Genomic DNA, 18,843 nt, shown 5'->3' on the forward strand with positions numbered 1-18,843 from the left:
CTTCTGTTTAAAACACATGCAAGGATACCAGAAATGCATTTCTACAGATTTCTGTTATATAACAATAAATGCTATACCAATAGTTTACATACTTGAGTGTCAAAAACTCAAATTACTAGGACAAATTTACAGATTAAATCCACAGTATCTTGCAAAAGATCTATTCAACAACATATTCCTGACGTGTACAAAATATTACAAAGATACAGTCTTACCAACTATCTACATCCATATGTTGAACACGGAATATTCCCTTCCAAAGGACAGTGGAAGCAAATCATCGAACGCAATATCGTGACGCGTATCAACAAAGACATGGTAAAACGTTTACAAGATTAAGACCCATGGGGCGTAACGGCGCATGTAATTGAAACTAACGGTTACTCCCCTTTATGGTTAATCGCAAAGGACAATAAGAAACTCTTAGCTTTTTGCAAAACCCTAATGAATGGCATCGGCTTATTAATATCAAATCAGTTAAAGCAGATCTGCAAACTGTGTAATCTCAGAACGGGAAGCCTGATTATCCACAAGTTGTGTTATTGTACTGCTATTGAAGCCGAACGTGAGAAATTGTGGACACTTATTCTTGAGACTTGTGGGATTGATGACTTAAAACGCTTCATCCAGATCAGTGCCTTTGAGCAATGTGTGAGCATATTAAAGTTGGGTTTTGAAACATCTCAGAAGCATTTTTTGCACCTTGATATTGCCGTCTCAATTTGCAAATTGCTACATTAATACAATGATGGTGCTGTCAATGATCAGAAACATGTCCAGATGTTTTATATTGTTCTTCTTTTTTAATGTGATCTTTTTACTATATTGCAAATATAGCAAATATCTGTATGCGTATTTGATTGTATATATGTAGTGTATGACACATATGATATTCCCATGAGGAACTACTTTGACTGTAAACGTTTCACTATAACAGTCTTCTATGGAAGGCAACACTTGTGATTTGTGTTAAGTTGGTCGTGTGTCAAAATTCCATATATTTGCTAATCACATATGTTCGCTAATTATTGCTTTATTTTCGTTTTCGCGTTAAGACATATTCTAGGCGAATACATAGTATCATAGTATTTAAACTAAAACTCGGTCTTTATAAACGTGCGCATTGGTGTTTAATCATGCGGCATTATTCTAGGTATTCTTATATCATTAGTGTATATTTAAATTGTTATGTTTATATGTTGTCCTTATCTGTTTTCTCTTGCTATTGTTGTATGTGTTGTATGGTGCCTGTACGTGTGTGCGGGTGCGTGCGTGCGCGCGCTAGCGTGCGTGTGTATTATTGAATTAATGAACTAAAATCATTATCATTGACTTTATTATGTCATTGACCAAATAATTATATATATATATATATATATATATATATATATATATATATATATATATATATATATATATACTCTATTATGTTACTTATCTTTGTAAATAATGTATTGAGTTGCTTCACTTTGATCTCTTGTATGTGTATATAATCGATTGTATGTAATTATTTATAATCTGTATTATATGTAGGGATGGCAACGAATACCGATATTGGTATTCGGATATTCGGTCATCCTTCCGAACGAATATTCGGATATTCGGTCAACATCTGTTAGAAAAAAATCAACTATGTTTACCGTACCATTACTCCATGAATTCTACTTTCGTTTTTACCGGAAGTTCCCCGGAAGTGACTAAATATTGACACAGCATTGCCGTCGCTAATTGTTAAAATTGAATGACGAAAACTGTTTTTAAACTTTTAATATTGTAAATCAACAATAGAACGAGAAACATAATATTTACATGACGACAAAACAATTACATAACAAAACAGTTAGATCTATAAATAATTTAAGCTGAACATAAACATAGTATTTACATAGCGAACACGTGCTTTAATATTGTACATCAACAATAGAACGAGAAACATAATATTTACATGACGACAAAATAATTACATGACAAAACAGTTAGATCTATAAATAATTTGAACTGAACTTAAACGTATTATTTACATAGCGAACACATGCAAACAAAACACCGTTGCCACATTTAAAAGTCACTCGGATCGGCGTCACTGGGCACATGAACATTTTTCTTATTTAAAAACTCGATTGCGTCGACCAGATCACTGGCGAGTCTATTTCTTAGTTTATTGATGAGCAATCCAGTGGTTGAGAATATGCGCTCAGATGGCATAGAAGTTGCAGGTACATATAGAACACTCCTAGCAACATACGCGACTTTCGGAAATTCGCTCTCGTGACGTTTCCACCAGTCAAGAGGTTTAGCGTTTGGCTCCATTTTCACAAGCAGATATCTCTGAAGTTCGTCAGAATTCTCTTGCTCGGTTAGAGGTTGAGTAAATTATTTTCTAAAAGCTTTTTTGATTGGACAACGTGATTATAACCATACGATCTTTTTTGTTTTTCACACCAAGTCGGCACTTCCTTTACTTATTTAATCTTTTATCATGTTAAATGTTATTCGAGTTATTAGATCAAGACGGGTCGGTGTTTTAATTGCCATACGGTCTTATTTGTTTTTTTCACCAAGTCGGCTTTTCCTTTACTCATTTAATCTTTGATAATTTAAATGTAATTCGAGTCATTGGATCAAGTGCAGGTCGGTGTTTTGATTGCCGATGCGATTAGAACCTATCATAATTTTGACACAAAGTGACTGTCTTTGTTAGGCAATTAGCGGGATATATGACCGGTATACTGTCATCACCATGGCGACGAATTATCCGGACTAAACATTATGACACGAGGAACGACTTTTTGTACAATGTTTGAAGCAAATTTCACGAATACAAAGTCTTTGAAATTACCTGATTTTTTTGATTTTTTTCTTCCGAATATTCGATTCGGAAAATAGTATCCGAATATTCGGTCCGGGACCGAATATTCGGATATTCGGATATTCGTTGACATCCCTAATTATATGTTATGCTCGTCATGAATGGAGGAAAATAAAAGTCTATCTATCTATCCGGTAGAGCTGGACCTTTCCAAACTAGTCCATATGCAAGAGGCATTGAGAGTAAACTTCAGCCTATTTCGAGATTTATGTCTTGACGATGGACATATTCTTGACCGTCTATTAGAATGTGATTGTATTTGCATAGATAAATATCAGGACATTCGTTTGAGACACACAAATAACGAACAAGTCCGCGTTCTTCTATTTGAATTAAGAAACCGGTCACCGTACATCATCAACATATTTTTGAATGTCATACACGAAGACCCAGCATATGAGGAATTGTATTACAAATTCAGCGCATCGTAATAGCAAATTACAAACGAAAACAGAAACAGAACGAAATGTGTTGTCTGTGTATTGAAAGCAACCGTTGATATAAAGGATATTGTCGACGTCCTGTGGAGTGCAAAAAAAATTATGACGAAATATTTGAACGTGTTGTCGATCAAGATTATTCGTATACACTTCAAACTTTATTTTTGGGGAACATTGCAAACAGTATGAGGGATTCAGAAGAAAAGAAAAAACAAGTCATTGAATCTCTGGAAGCAAAATATGCTTATCTTTAGCCAGGTCTCAAAGACAAACAAGGCAGATTATTGTCATTGGAATGTTGCTATTGTCGACTTCGACGTCCGCATTTTCGCGAAAGGAAAATTGATTGATATGGTTCTGTAAGCGATATGAGCACGACTTCCGAATATGTGGCTAATTACGGAAGAGATTCGTGTCCATCGCCGATTTGCAAGGATTCGGGAGACGATTGCTTCGATTATGATGATGATGATGATAACGATAATGATGATGATGATGATTATGATGATTATAATGATGATGTTGATGATGATGATTATTATTATTATGATGATGATGATGATGATGATGATGATGATGATGATGATGATGATGATGATGATGATGATGATAATGATGATGATGATGATTTATTTCACAGAGTTCAATCCAGATCCGCTACCGTTCGATTGAAACAAAGAAGAGATAAGATATAACTTGCAAACACACTTTTAAGAAACGTTTCTATGGCGGACATTGACAAAACGTCCGAAGTTGATGTATAAAATAACTGGAATTCGGACGAACAAATAAATAGCCATGTTGAAACGGTGCCAGAGATACTACGTGAAGGAAATAATTTAAAAGATGCCTCCAGACACAACGTTCACTTTAACATGGACAACAATAGAGAACATACACATGTGTGGCAAAAATCTCATTGGAACATACAGGAATACCAAAACCATAGGTCATATTCAGACGCTGCAACACAAACTGACGTTGTTGACAATCCATGTCGCATGCCAAGTAAAAGAGTTAATGCTGATGAACGTAGACGTGGACAATGTAGTTGCTTGAGCTTCGACTGTCTTCGGCGATAACTCTGTCAAATAGAGTAAAACATACACCATAGATCTGCATCAACTGTGTCCGAAGGATACAAGTCACACTCATGCACCCATAAGGAAACCAGCCTGCTTGAAAGTAAAATATGACATACCAGATTCGGCAGCCAATGTTAATGCGTTCATATCGTTATTCAATAGAAAGGAGCTAGTTTAAAGACAAATATGTTCGATCTCAGTGGAATACAGAATTCATGTTACCTGATTTTGGGTCCAGTTGGATCTGTAAGACAAAGAGCGCTTAAACGGCTTTTATACCATTTGTTAAATTATATGTTCCATGGTCATTTGAATAATTTTCGAACTTGGCAGGGACATATATTTTCAGGAACAGTAATATGTTTGAGTGTATTAAGCTGAATATAAGATTCCTATGCTCGCTTGAAAACAGTTGGAAGCAGTTTTGCATCATGTGTATGATTTCAGCGTCAAATGACTTTGTATGCTAGTTACCTACAGCTAAACTTGATATGGATTTTTATGTACCACATTGAGTTTTAGTTGTATTATGTGTCATTTGAATAAATACATAAATATAACTTTTCTATGCGATCGAGGACATGACAGCAGATGCAAAAATAAAATTTAATTAAATGCTAAATTTGATACATGTACTGATATTTTATATGTATTAAAGCCCACATTTTGACGTCATTACTTCAGTTACGATGCACTTCATACGAAATGCAATTATGAATCGCACTGGGTTAAGTATGCAAAAGGTTTTATATTACTTATATTATTGTGCATATATCTTCAATAATATAAAATATAATGTCGCAAAACTAGTCCACTTGTGCTTAATGTTCAACATTAAATTTGTTAAGTACAGCATGTATACCCAAACGCTTTTAATATAACTTTCCTTCACAATGTGAAATTTTTCATAGAATGCCTTACGATTCGGAACGATATATACGATTTGAAAAATTAATGAATCACATACTGAAAATCCTCGAACTATTCTGTCATATGTGTTTTGATTCGTGCTTACATTAAACGTGAGAAATGCGGCAAATATTTTCATTGCGCATTTAACATTTTATTTTAAAAATGCAATTTTTCTAATGACACCCCTGTACAATCATCTTGGTTTTTCTTTGATGACATTAGCAACGCATCTGGTTTCCCGATCAAAGATATATATTTCACGTTTTCAGAAGAAACTTAAACAAGATACGCTCGTTTTGAGAATATTTAATAACGGACCTTTTCGCCACGTACTTAAAAAACACTCGTAATATCGCATAGCAAGGTGCGCTTAAAGGGACTTTTTCACAGTTTATAAAGTCACAATAAAAAAGTCATACATTTAATAAACTATGTATGTATCAGTTCTAAACCAGCAATATACCACTTCATACCCCAAAACTTCAAACATATCTGATATTTGGAATCATAAATCAAAATTGTAAAAACTGTAACTGTAATGTGTTTGTAAGGCGTTTTATCAATAATTTATTTAAACCACGCATTAACGACATTGCAGTTAAAAGACATTCGAAAATATGCATAGTGTAATTGTATAGTAGCATTTATATCACATTCGAAAGTCTGTTTGCTGTTACGGAACGTGCTAGCCTTTGCTTGCAAAGTTCACCTGTTAGAACCCCATGATATGCACTTATTTGTATTTTGTCATTTCACTTGTAAGAGTAATCACTCAAAAATACAGTAAATTCATTTAAGACTATTTTCGAAAATACAAATAATTGTGTACAAGTACCTTTAAGCCTTCCGCGTGTAACAAAACCCTGCAAATAGAGACATTACACCAACTACCGGTAATCTTGTTTTATCGTTAAAACGTTTCTTTATTCGACACTATGAGTTTAGCAGTAAACAGTTGTGCATATTTATACGGGAGACTCGGCATGAATGCGTTAACATTGGTAAAGGTAGTTAAAGACATTCGGAGTTTAAAGAAAATATAACATACTGTAAAGTCCGATAAATGGATACAATTAAAGGAATTGTCAATGGTGTAAGTATTTTAACTGAACTTTTAAAAATATAATTTGCATTATTTCTGTACTAGATAAAAGACGTCAACAATTTGTAAGTGTATAGTTAAGATGAGGCTCAAAAAGAGCTAGTTTGCATTAGTACACGGAAATAATACGTTCATAACACGTTATAATATAATAGACTATCGTACAAATGATATATACCGATGGAATGTGATTATTTAACACATTATTGTTTATGATTACTAGCAACTACTCGTTTATTTAAACCCAATATAGCCTTTTATCTTAAAAATTTAAAATACTATATTAAAAACTATACAGAGTATACCACTATACAAATTGAATTATAATACTTAGACAGTCTTTATGACAAAGCCTTACATCAACTTTCGGTTTCAGAATCGAAAATTGATGAAGGCATAAGTGATTTTACGAATATTAACACGGCAATATGAATCGAATATTAATCACAGGAATCACTGGAAACCCGAATCCGGAACATCGAGGCTGATATTGCATCTATGAAAACAACAATGAATGAAATATTGCGGCTAGTGAGTCATAAAACAAGGGTGAACCAGAGACGATGCCTTTCACCGTCGAAGGCAGGTAATGCATTATCAGTTCTTTTATGCTGGAAGTTTTTTATATTTGCCAACATGTTGTAGATCTTTTATACACATAACAAAAGCGTATAACAAAAAGTAACACCAATTTATAAAACTGGGTTCACCGCATTGCAACGGTCAATGCCAATCATAGCATTTCGAGTTAAACCGGTGCCCTTACGCTCTTTTGGACCAGATTTATTAACAAAACATTAGAGTGTAAATGGTATTTAAAGTCAAGGCATTACAACTAAAATCGAGCTGCAATTAAAAGAAATATAACATTCTCTTCCGATCAGGTTCTCGACCTCACTGGACAAAAGCGACTTTAAAGTTAAGACATCAATTTTGACAAATGTAAACAAAGTGAAACTATAGCTTCATCACAGGAAACAAATCTTATAAAGCCCCATAAACATTCAAAATTAACGAGTTTTTCGTAAAATAAAGTTAACCCATATAAAAAAATGAGTGTTCCTTAAAGCAAGAACAAAAAGATATGCGTGAAGCGAAATTGGCTTCGGGTAGGTCGGAAGCATGATGAGAACTACGGCGTGCTTCCGACGCTGCCCGAAGCCAATCTCGCTTGTGCTCCGAAATGTTAGGATATCGTCGCAGGAAATTCACATGGACTATATTATCACAAACAAAAAAATAAAAAACGAGCATTTTGTAGCATTTCAAATCTGTGTCCCCATACCACTTCTAGCCTTGAATATGTGGCTATTGCTATAACGAATACTATTTCTTATGTGTTAACGTTTTTTCGAAATAATTTACGAAATATTCGTTGATGTTGAGCGTTTAAAGGGCTTTAAAACATGTGGTAGTACATTAAAGGCAAGTGAAGTCTTCCATAATTCATATACATTATTGTTTACACTTTATTTACCAAAGCGCAATCAAAGCATACAATTGACTTCAAAGACATTAAATTTACATCAAAATACACACAGCTAAAACACCAGTTTCTCCAGCAGATCAACAATCATTTAAGCAGTATACATTCCTTTGTTTTAGGTATGTAATCAATTTCCAAAACACGACTTTACACTTAAGCAACTACAAATGTAATCACCAAACGTATTACGCAATAGTTATTTATGATTTGTTATATGTTATTTTTATGTAACTGTAAATGCAATTGTTGAAGCACATTTCGGTCACTAAATACTCTAGTCACATGAAAAGTTTTAGATATATAATTGCAGGACGTTCGACATCTCGTTTCGATCTTTCAAAGCAAGTCCACTTGCAAGAAGCACTGCGAAGGAACCTGAGCTTGTTTGTGAACGACTTGTGCCTCGACGACTGGCAAATTCTGGACCGTCTACACGCATGCGATTGCATTAACTCCGAAGAGCTTCAGGTCATCAGTTCAAAGAGAAACAGCAATGACAAAGTGCGAGCGCTTGTGTTAAAATTGAAAAACAAATCGCCCCGTGTAATCAATACATTTCTACAAATTCTGGCCGAGGACAAGGTTTACGAGGTTTTATTAGGCAAGTTCAACGATTCTTTAGTAAACATCGAGAAAGAAAAACGAAACAGGAGTAAATGTGCCATATGCGTGATGAAAGAAAATGTTGACATTAAAGATATTGCAGATTCATTGTGGGAAGAAACACTTATTTCTGACAACATAATCGAACGACTAGTTATAAATGAAGATAGTTCGCAAACACTGAGAAATTCGTTTTGGGAATACGTGGCAGAGATGTTAAAAGAATCGGAAGAAAATATGCTGAAAGTTATAGCGGCATTGACACAAAACTATGACTATTTGGTTCCGTTTCTTAAAGACGACAAGGGGAATATGCTGTCATTAGACTGTTGCTATTGTAGACACCAGCGTATAAATTTGCACCCGAGACCAAAAAAACTTATTTAGTTCCATCAGCGATGAAAGCAACACTTCGGAGCGCGGAGGAAGGGATAATAGTGGTAGTTTTGCTTCAGTCCAGTCATCATTATGCATGGCTTGTTCGTCGGTGATGAACCACGATGATGAAGTTACTAGAAGAAACACGAACGTATCGTCGAAACGGCGACTTAAACATCGAAATAACAGAATTGAGAAAATAAATGAACAATTACTCGAAACGCCATTTTCAGAAGCTGCGGCCATGAAATTCTCAGAGGATAGCACCATTTTCGACAACACGCAAGACACGGATAAACTTGACGAGACTTATTGCAAACAGGTGGATTCAGACACCGAAACTTTGCATGGAGCACGATCTGAGAGTACTAGCAGCGGACAATTCGATGTGTTTCAACTTACAACTCCTCGTCCGGATGATCGTACCAAATGCAAACATTGCCGTCCTCGTAATGACACGATTTAAATCAATACTCAGCCTAAATGTAAGTGCTTGTTGAGAAAGAGAATAAATCGATGCGACGACACGAAATGTAAATTTCGCTCTGTAATCTAATTTCGTTTTTGAATAATTGAATGTTTGCTAAATATAAATATCGGTTTATAGTATTTACATTGTTATGGTGAACAAAGCCTTCATATGCAGGCACTACATCTCGTTTTCTTTAATTGGATAAATTGGATAATTGGATAAATACAGTTAAAATATCATTCATGTTTAAAATCGGTATCCATTGTTAAATAATAGTGTTTATTATTTACTGATTAGAAAACAATCACAATATTACATACACATTATAAGTTCAAGCAAGCTGATTATTAACGTTTATGTAGAAATATTTCAAAGACATTGCACATTTAAAACGTGATTCACACACTGTAGAAGCCCACCAAAATCTCCGGACACCATATATAAATAATTGTTCATTACATAAATGAAAAGAATCGCAACACACCTAAATGCAGTTGACATGCCAAACAGAGAGAACTTTCTCGGAGATGGTGAATTATTAAAAACAGTTGAATTCCCAATTTTAATTTTCTCATTTATTTAAAATAACAATTAAAGTCTTTAACAGCCTTTAAAACTGTGAATTAACTTTCATGACTTATAATGATAACACATACATCTTGAGCTAATGTGTTCCCCACTCCTTTCTCAATCAACAACATATTACCTTAAAAGATCTAACCATTGCTTCAATAAAAACACTCAACTGTAATACTAGAGTCTTTAAAAAGTCAAATAGCACTGTTCAACAGATATAGACAACAAAATATGTTCAGTCAAAATCAGTATTATGAAGAGCCTCTCTTCTTGAATTAATTCCATCCATTAAGCCGAATTTAATTCATTGCACAATATGTAAAACAATAACACACAACACTCCAAGTGGGGTTTTCGCACGATTTCGCATAATTATTATGACAGTGACTAGTGCAAATCTAAAATTATCGATCAACATACACAATCTATCTGCAACCTTGGCTCCATCTAAATGTATTACAGATTCAAAATATCAAGTTAAGATGTCATCTGCTTTATCTTTAAAGGAGTCCGATAAGAAGGACTTCCTTTATCCAGCGCATCCCAAAAATCTCTTTAAATCAGTTATGTCCAATAATGTTTACAGCAATTTTTATAATATACAGATTGTTGAAGATCATTTGAAACATGCTAAAAATAAAAATGTGTTTTGAGTAAAATAATAAAGCAGTTAATGTTCCATATCCAGCTGTATCAAACCAGCAACATCATTCGTGACTTAAAATATTATATATAAGATGAATTCACCAGATTCACTATGTTAAATTGCAGGATCTTCCACGGTAGAGGTGAACATTTCCAAACTAGCCCATGTGCAAGAGGCATTGAGACAAATTTTCAGAATGTTTCAAGATGTATATCAGGACGATTGACATATTAAAAGTTGTCTGTACGAAATTGATTGCATCTGTTTGAGGATTGTTTGATACACACAAATAATCAGCTATTCCGCGTTCTTTAAAAAAAGGAACGTGGCGCCTTATTTAATTAACATATTGTTTATGTCGTACAAGAAGACCAAGCATAGTGGGAGTTATACTACGTATTTAACGTATCGTTATGGCAAATTATAAACGAAAATACAAACAGAACGAAATGTGTAGCCAGTTTATTGAAAGCAACCTTTCGTATAAAGGCTATAGCTGACGCCCTGTGGGGTGAAAAAAAAATACTGACGAAATATATTCGAATATTTGTTCGATCATGAGAATTTGTATACACTTAAAACATTAGTTTTTACCGAACATTGTAAACAGCATATGAGATTCAGAAAAAAGGCAATAACTAATAATTAAATCCCTGCAACCAAATTATGCTTATTTATATCCAGGTCTCAAAGACAAACAAGGCAGATTAATGTCATTGGAATGTTGCTATTGTCGATTTCAGCGTCCGCAATTTCGCGAAAGGAAGCCTGATTTATACGGCTCTCTAAGCGACATGATCACGACCACCGAATATGCGGAAATCTCAGAAAGAGATTCTTGTCAATCGTCGGTGATTCGTTGCTTCCACAAAGATAATTTAGTACACAGATTTAAATTCAGCTCCGCCAACATTTCATTGAAACAAAGAAGATTTAAAAATACAGCTGGCAAACTCATTTTAAGGAAAGTGTCTATGGCGGACATAGCCAAAATGTCTGCAGAAAATGATCTACGTAATTGCAATTCAGACGAACATAGAAATACTGATGGGGAAATAGTTGCTAGATCCGTAATGGAAATAGTTTTAAAAGGCAAAGTGTTCTCTACGTTTTAACATGTCTAACAATATAGTACGTACATATATGTGTAAACAATCTCACTGGGGGATAAAGAAAGATCAACCTAAGTCATTTTCAGACGCTGCAACACAAACTGACGTAATTGAGCGTGCATGTCGCATGCAAAGTACAAGTAAATCCTATGGTAGATAAACGTGAAAAATTTCAAGAGGGTACTGCTCGTATGCATGACACAGGAGTTTCTGGAACCTCGACTGCCTTTGGCGATAACTCTGTCACATAAAGTAATACGGAAACCATAAATCTGCCTCAACTGTGTTCAACAGATACAAGTCACATCTATTAAAAGTTCAATAACTATGCACCTGTAAGCAGACCAGCCGGCTTGCAAGCAGGCATCAATTGCATTATTTTTATAGAGAATGGTTGGTTAAAACACATACTCGATCTCAGTGCAAAACAGTCTTTAGGTTATCAAAGTTGGGGTGGGTTGGACCTTTCCGACAAAGAGATGGAAACGTCTTCTATAACATTAATAAAATCTACAGTACGTTTTCTTTGAATAAGATTAGAGCTTAGCTGTGAAATGTGTTTGCAGACACATTTTATTTATGTTTTATTGAACGTATTAGAATATTTGATACCAATGACATTTTAATCATAGTGCAAACGGTTGAAATAAATCTTGCACCATGTGTATTATTTCAGCGGAAAATGACTTCGTATGCGACTTACCCACCGTTTTGCTGAAAGTGGATTTATACGTTTCAAATTGTGTTTAGTTTTAGTGTTGTTTTTTTGTTTTTATTTATTTATTTGCAATGGGAAATGACTACAGCAAAAAAACTGCATTATCATTTAATACTCAAACTGATTTGTGGCCTGTATTAAAATCTGCGTTGTGACGGCGTCCTTGACACGAAAATTCCATAAGAACGAAAAGTGTCGTCTCTGATTAGCCTGTGCGGAAAATCTGGCTAATCGTGAGAACCTCTAAGCACAAGCCCAGTTTTCACAGAGCGCGGCTAATTTACGTTTCATCTTCGTGGTATTCTGTCAAATATATTTTAAACATTGCTTGAAATAAAACTAGAGAAATGTTCAAATATGAACATTGCAAACTTTTAATCATCATTTTATTGTATAAAAATAATATTTCACAAATATTTCAGTCTTAAACATGCACCTGGGATTTTGTTAAATGAGTCGACGTAAGCAACGCATTTGGGTTTCTGAAACACAATAATCCACGTAATCATACGCTCGTATTTATCGTTTGGGGAATAACCAACAATGGACTTTGTAACTACGTACTTAAACTACACTTGTAATAAGGCTAAGTGTATGAGCACTCCGTGGACATCAAAACACTTTAAATATAGAAATGTGACTGCAACCAGCGATGTATTTGTGCGTAGGCAGTTTATGCACGTGCCTGCACATAATTATGGAAAATCGAAAAAATCAAACACCAGAAAATGCAAACAAATTCGAAGGCTATGGTGGATTACCCATAGATAATTCAAACATAAAATATTTTGGACATTAAACGTGTTCAACGAGTTCATATTAAAAACTAAGACAGCAAGCGTGGCCTTTAACTCTAGTCAAATGCACACAAATTAAGAAAAGATTTCGCAATTTTAATAGAATTATGTAAACTCTCAAGCGTTTATGGTTTAAAACCATAATGTTGTTAAAACCGTTTGATCGAGTGACTGAGAGTGTCCAGTGCATGTACATAGCGGAAAACATAGTGTTTTTTTACTGTGGCGAAAGTATTTCAAACCAATGAATTTCTGTAATATTCCACCATCATATCCAGATTCATGTTGTTCGGTTGAAACGTTATTAGATGATGACCGGTGTAATATCCCTTCAGAAGAATGGACCGATCGAAGACCCTTCAAATTTCAGTCAATGTAGGAATGCATACACACAAAAATAACTGAATAGTTTTTCGGATGTACAGATCTATCCAATCGATTCACATTGCTTTAGTTTCGGGGCACAGACGCTCATTCTATCGAGTCAGTCTGTCAAAGATAAAGACATATCAGCGGTGAACAAATGCGAGGCAGCGGACCTCCAGTGTGAACGTCAGCAGCTGGACCGAGGGGTCAATCATGGAAGGTCCAATGGAGTCTTATGGTTGCAGACAAACGGCCCAAAACCCTGCTTGATGCACTGACCGCTTGTGGAAGTGTACCCACTTATACAGCTGATACTCACAGAATTGCTCACAATGCATGCCTGCAACATCAGCATCCTGTGAGCGGTCCTTCAGCTCTATGATGCGTATTAAGACATACATTCGCTCTACCATCGGCGAGGTTCGCCTTACAGCGCTTGCAGTGCTCCACGTCCACCGGAAAAGTTAAGTGGACATTGAAAAGTTATCAACATTTTGCCTCTACCAAGAGTCGGAACAGTTCCTCTAACCAAACTTCAGCTATGCAAGTAAATTACCATCTTTTGCCAAAACTGTGTATATGTTAAAATTGTTTTCAACGTAACGAATAGTTAATTTTTAAAAGCTATAGTGAAAAAAAAATCGCGTCTGCAACCTCTACTGGCCTTTTCCCTGGGGAGGGGGGAAGCCTCCGGATCCCCTAACATGATCCTGCACATCTTTGGAGAGCTCGCTACTCCCTTGGCAACTAACCATGTCCTATTGTAATAAAGTTTCTTAGTTCGACACTTCGAATTGAGCAGATAAAATTAAGCTGGTGAACCGGAATTAACATCTGTTTAGCAGATAAAGGGTATTTAATTGCACATATAACGTTTCATATATTCTAATCAATGGATGAAAAAGTAAGGCTAAGCGTGGGCGTGAGTATTCTAACTGCCTTACTTGTAATACGTATACGAATATATTTGGCAGCATGTTTGTAATGGGTAGGAGATGACAACAATTTGTAAAGGAATGTTATAGATGCGGTACAAAATTAACTAGTACAGTATTATTAGTTAATTAAACGTTAACAACACGTTATAATATGTTGAATTTTTATGTAGATTACATATTCAAATCAACTGTACGTAATTGGTTTGTGTAACACATCAAATTGTATGAAAACAAGGAACTACTCAAATACTTGAAACATATATAGCCTTTTATCTTTAAATGTGTATATACTAAACATTACTTAAAGTATATCAGTCTACAACTGGAATCATACTACTTATACAATATATTAAGCAACGACGTATGCAAACTTTCGGTTTCTGTAGCTAAAGGTTCAAAGATAAAGAATGTATACGTGATTTAACGAACATTAACATGACAATGTGAATTGACTATATACCACAGGAGTCCATGGATACCCGAATCCGGAATATTGAGGCTGATATAGGATCTATAAAAACAACAATGAATGAAATACTGCGGTTTGTGAGTCCTAAAACAAAGGCAAACCAGAAACGCTGCTTTTCGTCGTCTAAGGCAGGTAATGCATTAACGGTACTTTTTTTACTTGGATATGTGTATATCTTTGCCAGCAGATGCAGCAGATTTTTAGACACAAAACAACACCTTATGACAAACCCAAACACAGATTAATAAAACTGTTTTCCTCGCTTTGGAACGGTCAATGTAAAGCATAGCTTTAGTCGGTGCCAAATACCTCCTTGTTGACCAGAGTTATTTACAAAACAAAACATATACAATTTAACGTCAAGACACCAAAATAAAAATCAAACTGCAATAAATGTTTTCTTGGTATCCGGGTCTCCACCTCACAATCCGTAAAACGAAACCATGATTGAAAACAATAAGTAAATTTTAACAAATTTAAATAAAGTGAAACTGCAGCTTAAACTTAGGAGATAAATGGTATGAAAGCAAAAGGTAATTCACTGAAATGAAGATTAACAAATTCCAAATTCACTAATGTTTACGCTATATTAACTCAAGCGCAATCAAGCCATACTATTTACCTCAAATACAGTATATTTAATTCAAAATACACACAAAGCTGCGGTAGAAACGAACTTAACACCGATTGCTCCAACAGGGAAGCAAATACTTTTCAGTACACAGTCCTTGATTAATGGTATTTGATAAATATACAAAACGTTACTTCAAATGTTAAAGCCAATATCCGACCAACGTATTACACAATAGTTAGTTATACGTTGTTATTCGTTATTTTCATGTCACTTTATATTAAATGTAATTGTTGTAGCACATTTGGGTCACTACATATTCAGAGTTAAGAGACAAGTAATTTAAATTTAATTGCAGGACGCTCGACATCTGGTTTCGATCTTTCTAAGCAAGTCTACTTGCAAGAAGCGCTTCGAAGGAACCTGAGCTTGTTTGTGAACGACTTGTGCCTCGACGGGGACATTCTGGACCGCCTTTACGCTGGTGGCTGCATTAACTCCGAAGATTTTCAGACGATCAAATCAAAGAAAAACGAGAATGACAAAGTGCGAGTGCTAGTATTAAAATTGAAAAATAGAGCGCCCCGTGTAATCAATACATTTCTACAAATTCTGGCCGAAGACGAGGCTCACGAGGTTTTATTAAGCAAGTTCAACGATTCGTTAGTACGTATCCAGAAAGAAAAAAGAAACAGAAGTAAATGTGCCGTTTGCGTGATGAAAGAAAATGTTGACATTAAAGATATTGCAGGATCGTTGTGGGAAGAGATCCTTATTCCTGACGACATAATCGAACGACTATTTATAAATGAAGATAGTTCGCAAACACTGAGAAATTCGTTTTGGGAATACGTGGCAGAGATGTTAAAAGAATCGGAAGAAAATATGCTGAAAGTTATAGCGGCATTGACACAAAACTATGACTATTTGGTTCCGTTTCTTAAAGACGACAAGGGAAATATGTTGTTGTTGGACTGTTGCTATTGTCGACACCAGCGTACTAATTTGCACCCAAGACCAAAAAACGTATGTAGTTCCATCATCAGTAATGAAAGTAACACATCAGAGCGCGAAGGAGGGGATAATAGTGGTAGTTTTGCTTCAGTCCAGTCATCAATATGCATGGCTTTCTCGTCGGTGATGAACCACGATGCTGAAGTTACTAAAAGAAACACGAATGTATCGTCGAAACATCGACTTGAAAATCGAAAGAAAAGAATAAACGAGTTAAATGAAAAAATACTCGAAACGCCATTTTCAGAAGTTGCGGCCATGAAATTCTTAGAGGATAAACCTGCCGAGACTTGTTCCAATCACATGCAAACAGACACCGACACGTTGAGTGGATCACGACCAGGAAGAACTAGCAGCGGCCTGTTCGATGTGCTTCGACTTAGAACACTGCGTCCGGATAATTGTTACAAATGTAAACAATGTCGCTCTCGTATTGAGACGATTTAATGCAATACTCAAGCTGAATATATGTGCTTGTCGAAATAAAAAATAAGTAAATTCGACGATACGATTGTAAATATTGTTCTCTACTCTCTCTTGTATAATAATTGAATGTTTGCACAGTCATAAATACCGGTATATTATTTACATACAGTGTACATATGTGTACTTCTCCTGTTTGTTTCTGCCAATCAAAAATACCTGTATGACAGAACCAAGACAATATATGTTTCTATTTACTTCTAAATTTAAGGGGTTAATCGGTCATAATGTCCATACGTCTGTGTGCCATTAGGTGAATAAACATCTGTTACCAGTTTTTTTTATACTGTAAACGACAGCTGTAGTAAACGATTATTTGTCAGTTGTATGTGTCATTACAATAAAATGTCATTTCAGTTGATAAATCTCTGAAATAATATCTTTGAAAAATGTTTAAAAACGTTTTTGGCTAACATATAATATGTGCTCACCACTTACCATAAAGACGGGATAAAGCTTTGCCTTTGTTTTCACTGATGAAGTTATTTTTTTAGGAATGGTGCTACATGTTTAAACTAGAACTGTCACTGTCGTGTCACGTCACATATACATTCCCACTTGCCACTTTGTCTGAGTGCATTTGCATGTCTGCTTTAAACATTGGTTTCTGACAAATTGCAGGCACTCAACTTAAATGAACATTGACTTGAGCAATAAGTGCAAAATTATGACAGCTTCAGTTATGGCTCTTCTGCACTTCACTTCCACTCATTCAGTCCTACCTTCATATTTAGTTCTAATGTCATACCAGTTATAATTTTCTAGAAAGGCCCTGAAGAACATTTTAGTTTAAAAAACAAACAAAGGGCAATAACTCACAAAATGTTGAAACAAGCATCATCGCTATTGCGAAATTCTCCTTTGGCTAAGAGATACCAGTATACATAATTAAGTTTCAAGTTTATATCTACTTAAGTATCCATATATGCCCTGGGCAAACATGAAGAACATAAATTAACAAAGGGCAATAAATCTAAAACTATTGGAGTAAAAGTTACAGTTCCTGTGAACTTCATCCACCACACAAATGAGATTTACCTACTTACTAAGTTTAAAGTTGACGCCTCTTTTAGTTGTTCAAGAAATCCAAAGGTCAATCTTAAAATAAACAGAGAGCATGTAATAGGAAAGTGACAAAGTAAGAAAGGGGCATCACTTTTGTAGTTTTTAACCTAGGATTAAACAAGAGGGCCGTGGTGTCCCTGGGTCGCTCACCTGAGTAGAAATCATGTAAAGCAAGGGTTGTTAACGTTGTTTTGTAAAAAGAAAGGGTTTATTGTTTTGGCCGATATATATATATATAAATATAAATAATATATATGTTATTTATATTTATATATCGGCCAAAACAATAAACCCTTTCTTTATATATATATATATATGCGTTATAAGGAATTTGTTGTGTTTGTTTAAGCTTTTTACAATAGACATTTGCTTCCCATTGCAACAAATGTTTATTTTTGGATAAAAGTGATACGAGGACAGTAAAAGAAAATGGAAGTTCGTTTTTTCACAAATTGTAGTGAAGCTTTGAGATCATTATATAAGCATCTCAGCATCTAAGGATGTTATACAGGATAACTTGTTTTTGCAAGAACAGCTTTAGATACAGAAAAACACTGTAATGTTTCAATAAATTGAGTGCTCATATAATAGTTTTTGCATAATTAAATACAATATGTTGAATTGTTATCATATATTAAAGTATATTATAAGGAAGTAAATGAGTACGAGAATATCTACTAGAAATTCGACATTGATCTTCTTTATATGTTCAGAACTTCTGACACTTAATATTTCTCATAG

The 18,843-nt window shown here is 34.8% G+C and overlaps 3 protein-coding genes across 7 annotated transcripts in view; 2 read left to right on the forward strand and 1 right to left on the reverse strand.

Annotated features, from left to right (window-relative positions):
- Positions 1-18,843, reverse strand: part of LOC127868154 (E3 SUMO-protein ligase CBX4-like) — a 175,071-nt gene that overhangs the window by 133,717 nt on the left and 22,511 nt on the right. The gene's annotated exons all lie outside the window — the stretch shown is intronic.
- Positions 6,186-12,329, forward strand: LOC127868163 (uncharacterized). 3 transcript variants are annotated; one of them, XR_008043899.1, is made up of 4 exons: positions 6,189-6,399; positions 6,859-6,994; positions 8,205-9,360; positions 10,695-12,329. XR_008043899.1 is itself a non-coding variant. In XM_052409795.1 (3 exons), exons 1-3 carry the CDS (start codon positions 6,370-6,372, stop codon positions 8,882-8,884), a joined length of 846 nt encoding a protein of 281 aa, XP_052265755.1. In that variant the 5' UTR covers positions 6,190-6,369; the 3' UTR covers positions 8,885-9,431. The 3 variants fall into 3 exon arrangements, 1 of the variants encoding a protein (XP_052265755.1); XR_008043900.1 differs by lacking the exon at positions 10,695-12,329 and having other exon boundaries at positions 6,186-6,399; positions 6,785-6,994; positions 8,205-9,431; XM_052409795.1 differs by lacking the exon at positions 10,695-12,329 and having other exon boundaries at positions 6,190-6,399; positions 8,205-9,431.
- On the forward strand, positions 14,331-17,057 carry LOC127868159 (uncharacterized). 3 transcript variants are annotated; one of them, XM_052409790.1, is made up of 3 exons: positions 14,331-14,414; positions 14,966-15,101; positions 15,899-17,057. In XM_052409790.1, exons 2-3 carry the CDS (start codon positions 14,972-14,974, stop codon positions 16,999-17,001), a joined length of 1,233 nt encoding a protein of 410 aa, XP_052265750.1. In that variant the 5' UTR covers positions 14,331-14,414; positions 14,966-14,971; the 3' UTR covers positions 17,002-17,057. The 3 variants fall into 3 exon arrangements, with proteins under 3 accessions (XP_052265750.1, XP_052265749.1, XP_052265748.1); XM_052409789.1 differs by having other exon boundaries at positions 14,353-14,466; XM_052409788.1 differs by having other exon boundaries at positions 14,360-14,484.

The sequence above is a fragment of the Dreissena polymorpha genome, chromosome 2 (assembly GCF_020536995.1).
Source record: "Dreissena polymorpha isolate Duluth1 chromosome 2, UMN_Dpol_1.0, whole genome shotgun sequence".
Classification (NCBI taxonomy): domain Eukaryota; kingdom Metazoa; phylum Mollusca; class Bivalvia; order Myida; family Dreissenidae; genus Dreissena; species Dreissena polymorpha.

Bases quoted from the DNA above. Each gene is read 5' to 3' on its own strand.
- LOC127868163 (XM_052409795.1), top strand. From the start codon at position 6,370: ATGGATACAATTAAAGGAATTGTCAATGGT. The intron at 6,400-6,858 runs GTAAGTATTTTA...TATTAATCACAG, and splicing joins TTAAAGGAATTGTCAATGGT to GAATCACTGGAAACCCGAAT. The intron at 6,995-8,204 runs GTAATGCATTAT...ATATAATTGCAG, and splicing joins CCTTTCACCGTCGAAGGCAG to GACGTTCGACATCTCGTTTC.
- LOC127868159 (XM_052409788.1), top strand. From the start codon at position 14,455: ATGGATGAAAAAGTAAGGCTAAGCGTGGGC. The intron at 14,485-14,965 runs GTGAGTATTCTA...TATATACCACAG, and splicing joins AAGTAAGGCTAAGCGTGGGC to GAGTCCATGGATACCCGAAT. The intron at 15,102-15,898 runs GTAATGCATTAA...ATTTAATTGCAG, and splicing joins CTTTTCGTCGTCTAAGGCAG to GACGCTCGACATCTGGTTTC.